Here is a 15249-nt window from a genome sequence, read left to right as displayed (position 1 = left end):
TATGTGAAATGTGTCTATTGTATATTGATAATTATGACCCCTTTCAGGCTGACACCTCAATGGATACAGGAAGTAGCTATAAGGAATGAAAGGGGAAAGTTAGTGTAGTCTTTACAGGTTTTCACCTCCTATTTTGTTAAACCTCCATCGATTTGCATGAAAATTGGTGACTAGTTAGAGCATACCCCAAGAAATAAAAATGATTTGGTGCCAACTTGCACTTTTACCCTGAGGGTGGATACCACCCCTTCTCGGGGGTGAAAACTATTTTAATAAAAATAACCCCACAAATCGATAGAGGGGCAAATTATAAGTAAAATTTGTTATATCATGTTATTAAAATAAAATCAATACTTTTTGAGTTATTAAAGATCAAAGATTTGTCTGTTAAGAGCACATGCGTGAAGCTACGGATTATAAAAAGAACATACATATTAATTAATTGTATGTTCCTAAAATATTATTTTTATATTATTTCGATATTATTATAATTTAGCAAAAGTGTATTCGAATATGTCAAATGTACCCATTATTGGACACCCCCAGTTTCTGGACATATTCAGTTTATATTGATAGAAAAAATTCAATTAAATATCGAAATAATATAAAAATAATATTTTACTAACATACAATTAATTAATATGTTCTTTTTATCATCCGTAACTTCACGCATATGCTCTTAAATAGACAAATCTTTGATCTTTAATAACTTAAAAAGTATTGATTTATTTTAATAACATGATCTATCAAATTTTACTTAAAATGTGTCCCTCTATCGATTTGTGGGGTTATTTTTAATAAAATTGTTTTCACCCGCGGGAAGGGGTGGTATCCACCACCAGGGTAAAAGTGCAAGTTGGCACCAAATCAGTTTTATTTCTTAAGGTATGCTCTAACTAGTCATCAATTTTCAGGCAAATCGATGGAGGTTTAACAAAATAGGAGGTGAAAACCTTTAATGACTGCACTAACTTTCTCCTTTCATCCCTTATTGCTACTTCCTGTATCCACTGAGGTGTCAGCCTGAAAGGGGTCATAATTGTCAATATATTTATAATAGACACATTTCACAGGAAAAACTCCATATTACTTATGACGATGATTTTTCGGCTCTAGCTCTCCGTCTATAAAGCGGGTTGATACGCCCTAATCTTCGAATTTTGAATAGGCTGCCTCAACAATAGCTCCTTATCATATTTTAAGGGTGAATTTCAGGGTAAAGCAATATCAATAACGAAAAATAAAAAAAAGCATTATATATCTACACACATAAACATAAGTGCAGAGTTTGGTGAAGTTGCAGAGAAAAAAAAATGAAGAGTTCACATAAAATCTTGTTTTTGCTCTCCTGAAAAGTTAACGATTTCGGGGGTTGTGGTACTAACGAAGTCGGGGTGCGATATATAAGTCGCTGCGCTAGCGTACACAGGCATGATCAGCATTTCATTTCAATTCGAGCTACCACAAAGTCTTCCTGAAGAGATGTGAAACCTCAAAACATGTGCAGGAGAGTGGTGGCGCTCGAATTGAAGGAAATGAAATATATGGGGTGTTTCAAAAAAAGGTAACACCGTCTCTAGGATAGGTAAAAAACTGAAAAAATAATTAGGGTTTGCTAGGTAAAATAATGTAAGGTCATCCATTTTCAAGATACAAAAAAAAATTTTACACATTTTTTACGATTTTGCCGAAACTACTGGCAACGTTGTAATGAAATTTGGTGGGTTTTAAGAGGTATTTATTGTGCATTTTTTGACATACAATTTGTATTTTGAAAATGGTTGCTGTTACAAATATTTTTTACTAAGCAAACTCTAATTATTTTTCAGTTTCTTACTTATCCTAGAGACAGTGTTACCTTTTTTTGAAACACCCTGTAAGAAACTTAATTATAATACTTTGGAAGCATTAAGATATTTTAGTTTTTACACGAAGAAAAAGGGAAGATAGATTCTTTGTCACAAATTGAACGAGAAATTCAAAAATGATTTCTAATTTGAAATATCTCAGTGCCATACTTTTTTAGCACAATAACTACCTCGTATAACCCACCAAATTTCATTATAATGTCGCCAGTAATTTCGGCAAAATCGTAAAAAAATGTGTTAAGTTTTTTCTTCCAACGCCCTGTATCCTGAAAACGAATGGCTTTACAAAAATTTTTTACTAATCAAACGCCAATTATTTTTCAGTCCTACATATCCTACAGACGGTGTTACCATTTTTGAAACAACCTGTATACATATAACAGTAGACTTGTATTTCCTTTCAATTCAAGCTCCACTATTATTTTACATGCATGGGTTAATTGAAGAGTACAGAAGAATTTTTTTTTTTTTTTTTCAAAAAAGCTGAAAGTTAAGGTTTATTAACTTATTATAAAGTCAAATTTAAAGAAAAATAATCAGTCAAATATAAAGAATAATAATAAAATAATAATTACTTAGACTTAATATTATATTATGTTAAATTTATAATGAGGTACTAAATCTTAACTTTCAGCTTGCTCGAAAAAAATTAAAATGGACTATCGTCGTTCTTCCCCTGTGCCCTTCAATTGTATTAGTAGTAGTAATAGTAGTAATCCTTTTAAAACCGCTTAAATTTATTTTCAATTCATCAATCAGAACCATCTATCTCTCAAAAAGGTTACAGAACCTCAATAAATGTTCCACTAATTTTGGGAAGTACTGGGATCGTATTTTCGAATTCAATCGAATGTTTTCATATAGGAGTTAACACTCGAATATTTCTTATACCGATTTGAATGTTTATTTTTGATTGAACGTCATTCGAAATGTATTATGTGTACGTGAAGAATTTGCACCATGGACACTGCAAATTCAAACAACTAAAACCTAAATAAAAAAAAAGAATAATTGAGAGTTTTAGTTAAACTGTTGGTGATTTTGTCAGCTAAAACAATTCCGTTTCTTGTAAATTAGGTGAAAAAAGGGGCATGAAATACATATGGTGGTTCAGTATCGACCGAACAAAAAAAGAGCTGGACGAATTTATTGAGGCGCATTCAATGTTAAAATCGGGAAAATTTACAAACTTTTTACTTGGAAAACAGCCTCTACTCTAGAGGTTAACAAAGGGATGGTAAATCCGGCCTCTCCGTTACGCTAATATTTCCGCCTCTGCAAGGGCATTAACTATATTTCTTTCTATTCAGATGAAATCTCATCAGACGTACACAGGCGCAGTGACAACTGAAATGACAATTATTACTTTAATTGTATACGAGCATCGAAATTCGAATAGTTCAGACCCATTCGAGTCGCTGTATACGAAAAATTCTTTAGCCTTCAGTAATCCAACTTTGCACATAGGCCTCCCCCAATTTAATCCAGTGTTTTCTGTTTTGCACCACTTGTTTCTAGTTTTGTCCTCCAAACTTCTTTATGTCATCAGCCTATCTGATTTGTGGCCTTCCTAACCACAGTCTCCATTGTTGTACTTCGTGATTCTATGTTTTATCCTTCAGTCAGGCATTGTGTCCTGCGAAGCTCCATTTTAATTTGGCAGCATTTTCTCCTGCTTCTTTTACTTTGGTGTTGCTTCTAATCCATTTATTTGTTTTTTGTCTATAATCCTCACCCCGAGAATTGATCTTTCCATCGCTCTTTGTGCCTTTACTATTTTATCCATATTGGCCTTTGTGAGTATCCACGTCTGTGAACCATACGTAAGTATAGGGAGGGTACACTGATCGTAAACCCTGGTTCTCAAATATTGTTATGTTTTAGTGTTTTTCAAGATCCAACTCAGTTTTCCAAATCCTGCCCATGCTAACCTTATTCTTCTGGTAATTTCGGTAGTTGGATTTCTTTGTAAACTTTCATTATTTGTCCCAGGTAGATGTATTCGCTTACTGTTTCTAAATTTATGTCATTCAACGTTATTTTTCTAATGGTCAGTGTATTCGTCATTATTGTTGTTTTTTCCAAGTTCATCTTAAGACCTACTTTTTCTGAAGCTTGAAATAGTTGTGTCATGGTCTGTAATTCTTCGAAACTTGTAGCGAATATTACAATGTCAGCATATCTCAAATGACTTAGTTTTCTTCCATTAACATTTATTCCTTTATCTACCCAGTTAATGTCTTTGAACACGTCTTTAAGTCCCAGTGTGAATAGCTTTGGTGAAATAACGTCTCCCTGGGGAACTCCTCTGTTGATTGGTATAGCTTTGGTTTTCTCATCTATTTGTATTTTCATTAGAATCTATCCTGCAATTGTTCATAACTGTCTCTATTGCCCAAAGTTCTATGGAGTCGAATGTCTTTTCATAATCAACGAAGCCAATGTATAAGTTCAAGCGATATTCATTGGCTTTCTCTATTAGCGTTCTGACCATAAGAAGATGATCCGCTCTACTGTAACCCTTTCGGAATCCTGTCTGCTCTACTGGTTGATAGCTATTAAGCTTCGACGATAACCTATTAGTTATTACTCTCATGAACAGTTTGTACATTTGGGACAGCAGGGAGATTGGCCTATAGTTCTTCAGATCACCCCTGTCTCCTTTTTTGAAGAGAATTATTGTCAATCTTTCTATCTGGGACTTCCCCTTTGTGAAGGCATTCGTTGAAAAGATTTTCGAGAATAATTTCACTCCCCTCCTTCAACATTTCGGCAAGTATTCCATCTGGGCCCGGAGCCTTATTGTTCTTTAGTTGTGCCATAGCTTTTTATTTAGAAGGATTCTATATTAGTACAAGATTTTCCTTTGCAGTGTTATCCGGGTCTTTATTTGAGGAATATAAATCACAGTAAAATGTTTGTGTAACTTTTAGGATTTCGTTCTTTTCTTATTTCTTTTCCATCTTTATCTTTTAATGAGATTATTAGAGGCTTACCTATGTTTGGTCTTAAACATTTTAGGCCTCGGTTCTTTTCTATAATTTTTTCTACCTTGTTTTCATTGTAGATCCGTAAGTCTTCCTTCGTATGTGCAGTATTCGAAAATACAAAAACTGCATTTCGAGCGAATTTCTACTAATTGCGCATGCGAAATATGCTCGAATGAATTCGAAAATGCGACCCCTGCACTTCATGGTAACGATTCTGCTCTGAATTTGTGAACTACAAGCAGCTCTAGGCTTGTTATGTTAACACAATAATGCGTCATGATAAAGCTATTTTGTTTCTAATGAATACTGAAGAGTTTTGCTGTTACTATAAAGGTTTAATATTAAGGTAGCATTCCTCAACAAGCGACCGAGACAGGCGACAGATAGATGAGGCTGAGGCACCAAAAAAATGAGTACGCGACTGAGACAAGCAACATATGCAAAACATGCGTCTATACTTCAGTATATCAGGTGTAGAAAAAGACCTATATATCTTCGAAATTCTTCTTTATAAGTATAGTAATAGTTATTTATAAGTATATTCTAAAACAAGAAACGAAGAAGGATTTTACATTTTCCAGGATGATAACATCCTTGTAGAATTCCACTTGAGGATCAAATAGTGCTGGGCTCTTAATCACTAACTCCATTAGCAATTGGTCGTCCTCATCAGTAAATTTTATTTGGAAAATTATTATTTTTACGAGGAAAACCAAAATGACAGTATATAAAACCGTATATATGTATGCCAATTAGCCAGTTACAATATATGGGGCAGAAAACTGGGTACTTAATGACAGACAAAGAAAAAGATTACAAGTGTACGGAAATGAGATACTTAAGAAAAGTGGTGGGAGCAAGAAGATTAGACAAAAGAAGAAACGAAGATATAAGACATGAATTACAGGTAAAATCGCTCAACGAAAAAGTTGAAGAAAAGAAGTTAAAATGGGCTGGACACATGATAAGAATGAGTGGTGAGAGACAAGTGAAAATGACATGGGAGGCCAAAGCAGTGGGTAAAAGCACGAGGGGCAGACCAAGGAAAAGCTGGAACACTAGTGTAAACGAAATACTCAAGAAAAGAGGAACATCGTGGCAAGAGGCAAAAGTTTTAGCAGCAGATAGGAAGAAGTGGCGTAAATTTGCAGAGAGTATTAAATAAAGGAGGAATCCTCGACACCTAATGGTAAAAGAGGCAACCGAATATGTATGCATGTATTTTTAATAGAAAACGGTGTACAAATCGGTACCACAATAGAGGTGTCGCATAGCGACCGACTTAACTATTGTTCTTCTAGGAGACCGAGGAGACACAGTCAGCGACAGTCGATTGTCTCGGTCGCGGGCTACAGAACGACCCTAATAGCTCGATCAAAGACAATTCTGACAAAAAAAATAAAGGGAGGATGAAAATTTGGGAATAGCTAGTTGAAATTATCTATTATTATATAAGAAAACGTTTACAATTCTACTCCCCCTCCATTTTACAAAAATTGAGGGGAATACCCCCTCTCGGGGTTAAAAAATATACATTCAAAATAATGGGTCCGGAATTGGATAAAATGACTAATTCTAAGCAACTTTTGTTCTATAGAGTTTTTTCACTAAGTCAATACTTTTCGAGTTATTTGCGAGTGAATATGTTCATTTTTAACAAAGAAAAACATGTTTTGTTCGGTTTTTCGCAAATAACTCAAAAAATAGGTATTTTTTCGAAAAAAATATTCTTCGGGCAAAAATATAGCTCATAAAAAAGTGAAAAAAATGGTGTATGCACGAAGTCTGTAGACCCAGTAGAAGCAGAGTTGTAGCTAATGAAAAGTAAGTTCTTCTTCGTCAAATTTCAAAGCTAATATTTCAACGTCAAATAACCAAAAAGCAGAGCACTTTTAGGGGAAAACTCATTACACAACTTTTTTAAAGTGTTTAAAGAAGGGTTTATTCTTGTTTTAAAAAAATACTTCTACCATTAAAAGTAAGTGAGGTACGTTCAAAATATTGTTGGTCCCTTTCATTTTTTGGTAAAAAAAATCGCAAAAATCACTCGTTAATTAGCATCAAAATAAAATTAATCGTTACAGTTTCACAGGTTACTTTAATTATGTTTATATGCTCTATAAGAATCATTGTTTCAAAGTGCTCAGCTTTGAAAAAATTTGGTTTCAAAATATTTTTTTTTAATTTTGAAAAAAATTCCAAAGTTTTTTTTCAAAATAACTTAATTATTAGTAATACCAACAATCTCAAAGAGTACTTTTCTTGTTTTCCTGTTAGACAAAAATTGGTTATGCTATGGCTGTTCAAAATTTGCGTACACTCGTGATTAGTGACTCGCTCAAGCCATTTTAACTACAGTCTTTTAAGAAATAAGCACTTTGAATCAATGAAACTTACAGAGCATATAAAGAATACATAAGCAAAGTAGCCTATGAAGCGGTAACGATTAATTTTATTTGGATGCTTATTAGGGGGTAATTTTCACGATTCTTTTTACAAAAAAATAAAAGAGACCAACAATATTTTGAGCGTAACTCACTTACTTTTAATGTTAAAAGTTAAAAAAAAAACAACAAAAAACACACAAAAAAAGTTGTAATGAGTTTTCCCTGAAAAATGCTCCGTTTTTTGGTTATTTCACGTTGAATTATTCGATTTCAAAATTGATGCAGAAGAACTTACTTTTCATTAGCTACAACTCTGCTTCTACTGTGTCCAGGGGCGGATCCAGAAAATCGATTGGGGGGGCACATAGGGTACAAACTCAAGGAGTCTGGAATATACCCCAATAAAAGTGTATTCTATCTAGTGTATTTTTGATCCGTCTGGGGGGGGGGGGGGACATGCCCCCGTGCCCCACCCCTAGATCCGCTACTGACTGTGTCTTACAGACTTCATTTTTTTTTTCACTTTTTTATAAGCTATATTTTTGCTAAGAATATTTATTTCGATAAAATACTTATTCTTTGAGTTATTTGCGAAAAAAGTCCAAAGACGTGTTTTTCTTTGTTAAAAATGAACATTCACTCGCAGATAACTGGAAAAGTATTGACTTAATGAAGAAACTCTACAGAACAAAAGTTGCTTAGAATTCGTCATTTTATCCAATACCGGACTTATTTTGAATGTTTATTTTTCACCCCCGAAAAGGGGGTATTGGATAGTAGTATGATTGGATAGTATAGTAGGATGTTGGATAGTAGTAGTCGATAGTAGTAGTGGATAGTAGTAGTAGTAAGATAGCGGATGTAGACATGTAAACTTTTTCTTTTATAATAATAGGCAATTTCAACTACCTATTTCCACATTTTCATCATTTCTTTATTTTTTTGAGGTTTTCGTAAAGTTTTGTGTTCTTTGATCGGGCTATAATATAATTTAGTCCAGGCTGTATCATCGCCCCCGTTAGGTAAATTATTCTGATTCGATTTTTTTGCACAAACTTACTCAAAAACAGGTCCTTATAACAAATCCACAGGGTGCCAGGCGGTACCATTGTCGAAAAATTTAAACAATGGACCCCGCACAAACCTTATGGAAAAAAAGTCCCAGTGGATTTCGTTCATACTTTGGGAAAATACTCTTTGAAGCATCCTGATAAAAAGTTCTCATGTGTACAACTCAATCGTATAAAGGATTTTCAAGATATAGAGGCCCAAACTCGGGAAATTATAAGATTTACGGGGTATTCCAATTCCATGAGTTACTGGTTATTTGACAACATGTAGAAGTTTGGATCAAGGAAAAGTACTAGTAGTCTAGGATTTTTTCCTGGCTATCCAATGGCGACCTTTACTTTGACTTTGACCTTCAACGGACGTCATCTTCTAGAGTTTCGAGGGTTTTCGGCATTCAATTGATATAAACAGATTACTCATGGGTTTTTGGGATCGCTAAACACGAATATGCCATCAGAATTGCTCTCCGGATGACGTGGTGGCTAGGGCCTCTGCAAGGGATGTCATCTTCTAGAGTTTCGATGGTTTTCGGTATTTAATTGATGCAAATAAATTACTGGTGGGTTTTTTGAGGTCGCTATACACGAATATGCCACCAGAACCGACTCCCGCAGCACCTGATTTCCAAGGTCAATGAAAGGGGCTCCTGGAGTTTCGAGGGTCTTTGGTACTACATTAATGCAAACGGATTAGTTATGAGTTTTTGGGGCTGCTAAATACGAATACGTGATCAGCACAGACACAGGAGCACCTGGTGCCTAAGACAGGTTATCTTCTGGAGTTTCGGAGGAATCAAATGGATTACTCTTAGGTTTTTGGGGTTGCTCTTTTGGATTACTCTTTGGTGTGTGTACTCACTAAGTGAGTAACTTAAGTACTCAATTATTGTTTTAATTATTTATAAAAAATATAAACTCAATTTATATCTGACAATGTTTTTCCTTCATTTATTTTAATATCGATTGACTACATTCTATTTTGATGGTGGTATTCATCGTGGCCACTAGATACTCCAGAGTCTTTTATCTAAGTCATATTCATGTTCAGCAACCCCAAAAACACAAGAGTAATCCGCTTGCATCAATTTAGTACCGAAAACTCTCGAAACCTCAGAAGATGACGTGCCTTAGGCACCAGGTACCCGGTGTCTGTTCTGATGGCGTATTTGTGTTTAGCAGCCACAAAAACTAATGAGAATACCCATCTATCTGCATCAATTTAATACCGAAACCTGTCGAAACTCCAGAAGAAGACCTGCCTTAGGCACCAGGTGCTCCGTGGATCGGATATGATATCGAATTCACGTTCAGCAGCCCCAAAAACCTGTGAGTAATCCGTTTGCATCAATTTAGTACCAAAGACCCTCGAAACTCCAGGAGTCCGTTTCATTGACCTTGGAAACCAGGTGCCCCGGGAGTCGGTTCTGGTGGCATATTCGTGTTTAGCGACCTCAAAAAACCCACCAGTAATTCATTTGCATCAACTAAATGCCGAAAACCATCGAAACTCTAGAAGATGACGTCCCTTGCAGAGGCCCTGGCCACCACGTCATCCGGAGGTTAATTCTAATAGGCATATTCGTGTTTTGCGATCCCAAAAACCCATGAGTAATCTGTTTATATCAATTGAATGCCGAAAACCCTCGAAATTCTAGAAGATGACGTCCGTTGAAGGTCAAGGTCAAAGTAAAGGTCGCCATTCGATAGCCAGGAAAAAATCCTAGACTACTAGTACTTTTCCTTGATCCAAACTTCAACATGTTGCCAAATAACCAGTAACTCACGGAATTGGAATACCCCGTAAATCTTATAATTTTCCGAGTTTGGGCCTCTATATCTTGAAAATCCTTCATACGATTGAGTTGTGCCCATGAGAACTTTTTATCAGGATGCTTCAAAGAGTATTTTCCCAAAGTATGAACGAAATCCACTGAGACCTATTTTCCATAAGGTTTGTGCGGGGTCCTTTGCAAAAATAATTTTTTCACTTCGAACATTTTTTTTAAATCATTTGGGTCATTCGGAGCAAAAAAGGTCTCTTGTGATTTTTCTCTAAAATTGATTGCTGTCGAGTTATAAGCGATTTGACATTTGAAAAACGCGAACATAGTCATTTTCAAGGCTTAATAACTCGGTTAAAAATGATTGTTATGAAAGGAAGGAAGTGACCGAATCGAAGTTTAAAGTCCTCCCTACAATATCCTGAAGAAATTTGTTTCATTATTGTATTACTAAGCGGTTATTTTTAATTATTAAAAATGAGTGCTAAGCACTTCTTAAACGGCCGTCAATGGTGAGTGCGAAAAAGATGCACCATTCCGGCCGTCCAATGGTCATCTGACTCGCACTCACATTGTCTGCCGCCTCAATACGTGCTTAGCGCTCATTGTTAATAATTAAAAATAACATCTCGGTAATAAAATTACCAAAAAATTTCTTCAGGATCTTGTAGGGGGGCTTTAAACTTTGGTTTGGTGACTTTCATAATAATATTTTTAACCGAGTTATTATGCCTTAAAAATAGTCATTTTCTCACTTTTCAAATTTTAAATCGCGCAAACTCGACAACAATCAATTCTAGATAAAAATCACAAGAGACTTTTTTGCTCCGAATGATTCAAAAGATCTAAAAAAAATTTGTCCGAAGTGAAAAAATTATTTTTGTGAAGTTGTTAAAAAAAATTTTCAAACAATTTTTTGACCACGGTACCGCCTGTCACCCTGTGAATTTGTTATAAGGACCTCTTTTTGAGTAATTTTGTGCAAAAAAAATCGAATCGGAATAATTTACCTAACTGGGGCGATGATACAGGCTGGACTAGTTGCATGAAGATGTCACAATTGGATGTTCACAGCCGACTTCAGTGCAAAGAATGGCATGTCCACATAAATTAATAAGAAGGGAGTTGGATGTTCCACATTACTTAGACGCATGTTCGCCTAACTCGCGATTTGATAGCGAAATTTCAAAACGAAATAGATGGGTTTGATAGTACCTCGTAAAAAGTACCATTTTCTTATAGTTATTGTTTGTAGTTATGGTGCCAGGTTATTACCAAAATTTCTCGTATTACAGACGTTACCAAACTGTGGATGACACGTTACCATGATGGATATTATACATTTTTTCGGTTCTATACATTTTTTCTGTCCATTTTATAGATCCTCGAAACAATTTACACTCCGTGCCAAAATTAACCGCTCACCTTAAAAATGGGTCATTTTTGATGTCTCGAATTTCCTAAACCTGTTGTCCGATTTGAGTGATTTTTTATTGTGTTATAACCTTATTCTTTAACAATATCGCTGTAATAATATTGTGGCTAATCAGGTAAATTGCATTTTATACCGGGTGTATGAATTAAACTGTGTTTTTCTCAAGTTCGCATCACTCTGTGGAATATTCTCTGTGGAGCATTTGTAAAATACTGAAATTAAAACCCAACTATAGCCTCATGTTTTCTTAACATTCCGTTTTTTTATTCATTCGCTTATGTTGGATAATAAAAAAGTTAGGTACTTTAATAACTAGCCATGTTCTTCATCAATACAGGGTGTTTTTAAATAAGTATGGTAAACTTTAAGGGGTAATTATCCATAAAAAATAATGACAGTTTGCTTTATAAACGTATGTCCGCAAATGTTTCGTTTCCGAGATAGGGGATGTTGAAATTTTTCTTACAAACTGACGATTTATTTATTGCTTTAAAACCGGTTAAGATATGCAAATGAAATGAGGTGGGCTTTAAAACGTAGTTATTGCGCATTTCTTGACATATGTACAATTAAGAATTTTATATTCCATTGGCGCGCATACTGGTCAAATTACCAAGTCGTATTAACCGTATGCGCGCCAATGGTGAATATAAAATTCTTAATTGTATGTCAAAAAATGCATAATAACTACGTCTTGAAACCCATCAAATTTCATTTGCATATCTCAATCGGTTTTAAAGCAATAAAAAAATCGTCAGTTTATAAGACAAATTTCAACACCCCGTATTTCGCAAACTGTCATTATTTAAAAACACCCTGTATTGATTAAAACATGGCAAGTTGTTAAAGTACCTAACTTTTTTATGGTCCAACATAAACAATTGAATCAAAAAACAGAATGTTGAGAAAACATGAGGCTATAGCTGGGTTTTAATTTCAGCATTTTACAAATGCTACAATATTACACAGGGTGGTGCGAACTTTGAAAAAAAAAACAGTTTGATTCGTACACTCAGTATACAATGAAAATATACCTGATTAGCAACAGTATTAATACAGCAATATTGTTAAAGAATAAGGCTACATCACATTAAAAAAATCACTTAAATCGGACAACAGGTTTAGGAAATACGAGACATCAAAAATGACCCATTTTTAAGGTGGGCGGTTAATTTTGGCCCAGAGTGCATTTTAACATTCTTGTCCAAAAAGAAGTAAAAAACGAAAGAAAGGAGGAAACAAACCAAAATCCGAAGGGATGGTTTATTATTCAATGTGGAGAAAACCAAAAATCATCAGGGGAGAGATAGTGAAATAAAAAAAAAATGATAATGAACAAGCTGCTATTAAAAGTTTTGAAGTACAGTGAATCCCGATTATCCGTGCGTGGATTATCTGGGCTGCAAATTATCTATGCTGAGTTTCCATTACTCAAATTGGCTTTTTGAGCTTCTATCGAAATATCATCAACGTAAATCGCTTGACCGAAACTATACACCATATAACAAACAAAGATTTTAAACAGAATGGGAAAGGTGAAGTATGGCATGATTATTAGGAATCTGTTAAGTTGACAAGCAAACAACAGAAAATGTCTTATTAGACGAAGCCAATATTTTATACGTAGTGTTGATTAGTGAGATTCCTCTGTAATCTGTGCATGGTTCCTTTTTTCATTTCTTGTGTATTGGTACAATAATACAATCATACCATTTTTTCGGTATTATTTCTTGTTGCCTCCTTTTCTATTAATTGATGGATTTTACCTGAGCCTTTACGAGAAAACACATCATCAGTATTCAGGTCGATCAAGATTATCGAGTCTTTATGACAGTTTTTAATATTGCATTGCAACGAATGAACTCCATTAATGCATTCTTCTGAGATAATTAGAACAAACCATGTAACAACAATATGTGAATGGCAATTATATCTTTTATAGAAAATCTACAATTTTCATATTTTTTGAAAACATTCAAATGTATTTTGATAATACACACATCAAAATGGTCTAGGGGCTAGAGGACAAAGTAATCCAAGAATAATTAAATGGTAATTTGACAGTCAGTCAACGACTGACTGTACCGTATCTGACTGTGACTTAACTGTTTGTCTGAATCTACCTCAGCATATTCGCTACCAAGCGACTCCTATATGAGACACATCGATTTTTCCCATAGACCAGCATCTCACCTGTGAGCCATAGATCACACTGCACATCATGGCAATTTAAATAGATATGGTCTATGAGGGACGGAACTTAAATACCCCCTTGGTAGCGAACGGGTTAAACTGATTGACAAGCACTATGGAGACCGTAGCAAAACAAAGAAACATTATCATTTTTAAGAAAGCCTTTGATTTCCTTTCTACAGCATTTATATCAAAAGAACATCAGAAGATGTTTTGAGGGAGGAAGAAGCAGACAACTGAAAAATTGTATAGAACACTTTCATTTCGATTTTTAAATTTTTTATTTTTTTTATATTAAATTAATTATGTATTTGTGTATGTCATTGTTTATTAAAAAATTTCAATAATTTAAACTTTTTCCGATTCCTGTCATTTTAAGCAAGAGATTGTGGTCAAAACACGACCTTTCAAGCTGATAACATGCAGCAGCCGACATATTTCATTTTCATTAAAAAAACTGATGAGTTAAATAGGAGTCTGAGAAAAATCGGAAAGAGTCTATTGTCAAAGTTTGACGCATAATATGCACATGATATATATCGTGTGCTTAATTTATTTATTTTAAGCATAAAGCAAAGCACTGTGAATAGGAGTCTTAAAACTATCTTGTATACGTATACTGTGTATCATGTCAATCATGTGGCACCTCATTTAAAACTTTGGTTCGAATATTTACAGATTCAAAGTTGAGAAGTAATAATCAAGGCAATTCAAATCGTTATTCCGTTGAAAATAAAAAACTGATTAATAATAAACGTCTGATGGAAAATCTTTTTGATGGAAGATCAGGCAGGGTTCACGGCAGGAACATCTTGCCTAGACGACATACAGGGTGAGTCATGAGGAACTGTACATACTCCTACCTCGTATAGAGGCCCCTATGGGGAATAACAAATGACCATTAAAAAGTGTCTGCTCCCATTGTTTAATAATATACAGGGCGAGTTTCGCATTTTGACTGAAATTTGTATTCGTCATAATTTTTGAACGGTCAGATCGATGTGTCTCTTATTTTGGTCAATCGTTACACTATGGCCATCTAATCAACTGATTTATTCAAACTAGAAAAAAATCAGGTCCGGCTTTAAAAAAATTAGTTCGTTTGGGTCTTAGAAAAAATTTCACTCTGTATAAGCTTTTTGAAAACTCTAATACGAATTTTACAAATTAGACAAATAGGCAATTAAAATAACATATTAATTTTTTTCCGCACACGATTGCTTAATTTTTTATAAAAAAATCAAATTTGATTATGAATTAAAAGTTTGGTAAAGTGAACCATAGATTTAACAAAATTAACTTTTATTACCAAAATTATTTTTTTTTAACAAATATTTAATTTATGTTACCACCAATCAACTGATTTATTCAAACAAGAAAAAAATCAGGCCCGGATTTAAAAAATAAATTCGTTTTGGTCTTAGAAAAAATTTCACCCTGTATACGCTTTTTGAAAACTCTCTTTGAAAATATGATTTTTACAAATTAGACAAATAGGCAATTAAAATGGCATATTTATATTTTT

The 15249-nt window shown here is 34.3% G+C and overlaps 1 protein-coding gene across 5 annotated transcripts in view; it reads left to right on the top strand.

Annotated features, from left to right (window-relative positions):
- The window catches only part of LOC114330058 (casein kinase II subunit alpha), an 86357-nt gene that overhangs the window by 31144 nt on the left and 39964 nt on the right, over positions 1–15249 (top strand). The window contains exon 6 of one of the 5 annotated variants that reach the window (XM_028279364.2): positions 11352–11488. The exons of the other annotated variants lie outside the window; for them this stretch is intronic. Coding sequence (XP_028135165.1) covers positions 11352–11425 — 74 coding nt within the window. The 3' untranslated portion in view covers positions 11426–11488. Of the gene's footprint in view, positions 1–11351; positions 11489–15249 lie in introns of those variants that run through there. 5 annotated transcript variants of the gene reach the window in all.

The sequence above is a fragment of the Diabrotica virgifera genome, chromosome 10 (genome assembly GCF_917563875.1).
Source record: "Diabrotica virgifera virgifera chromosome 10, PGI_DIABVI_V3a".
Lineage (NCBI taxonomy): Eukaryota > Metazoa > Arthropoda > Insecta > Coleoptera > Chrysomelidae > Diabrotica > Diabrotica virgifera.
The sequence above is the reverse complement of the archived record's forward strand: the minus strand, read 5'-3'. Positions and strand labels throughout refer to the sequence as shown.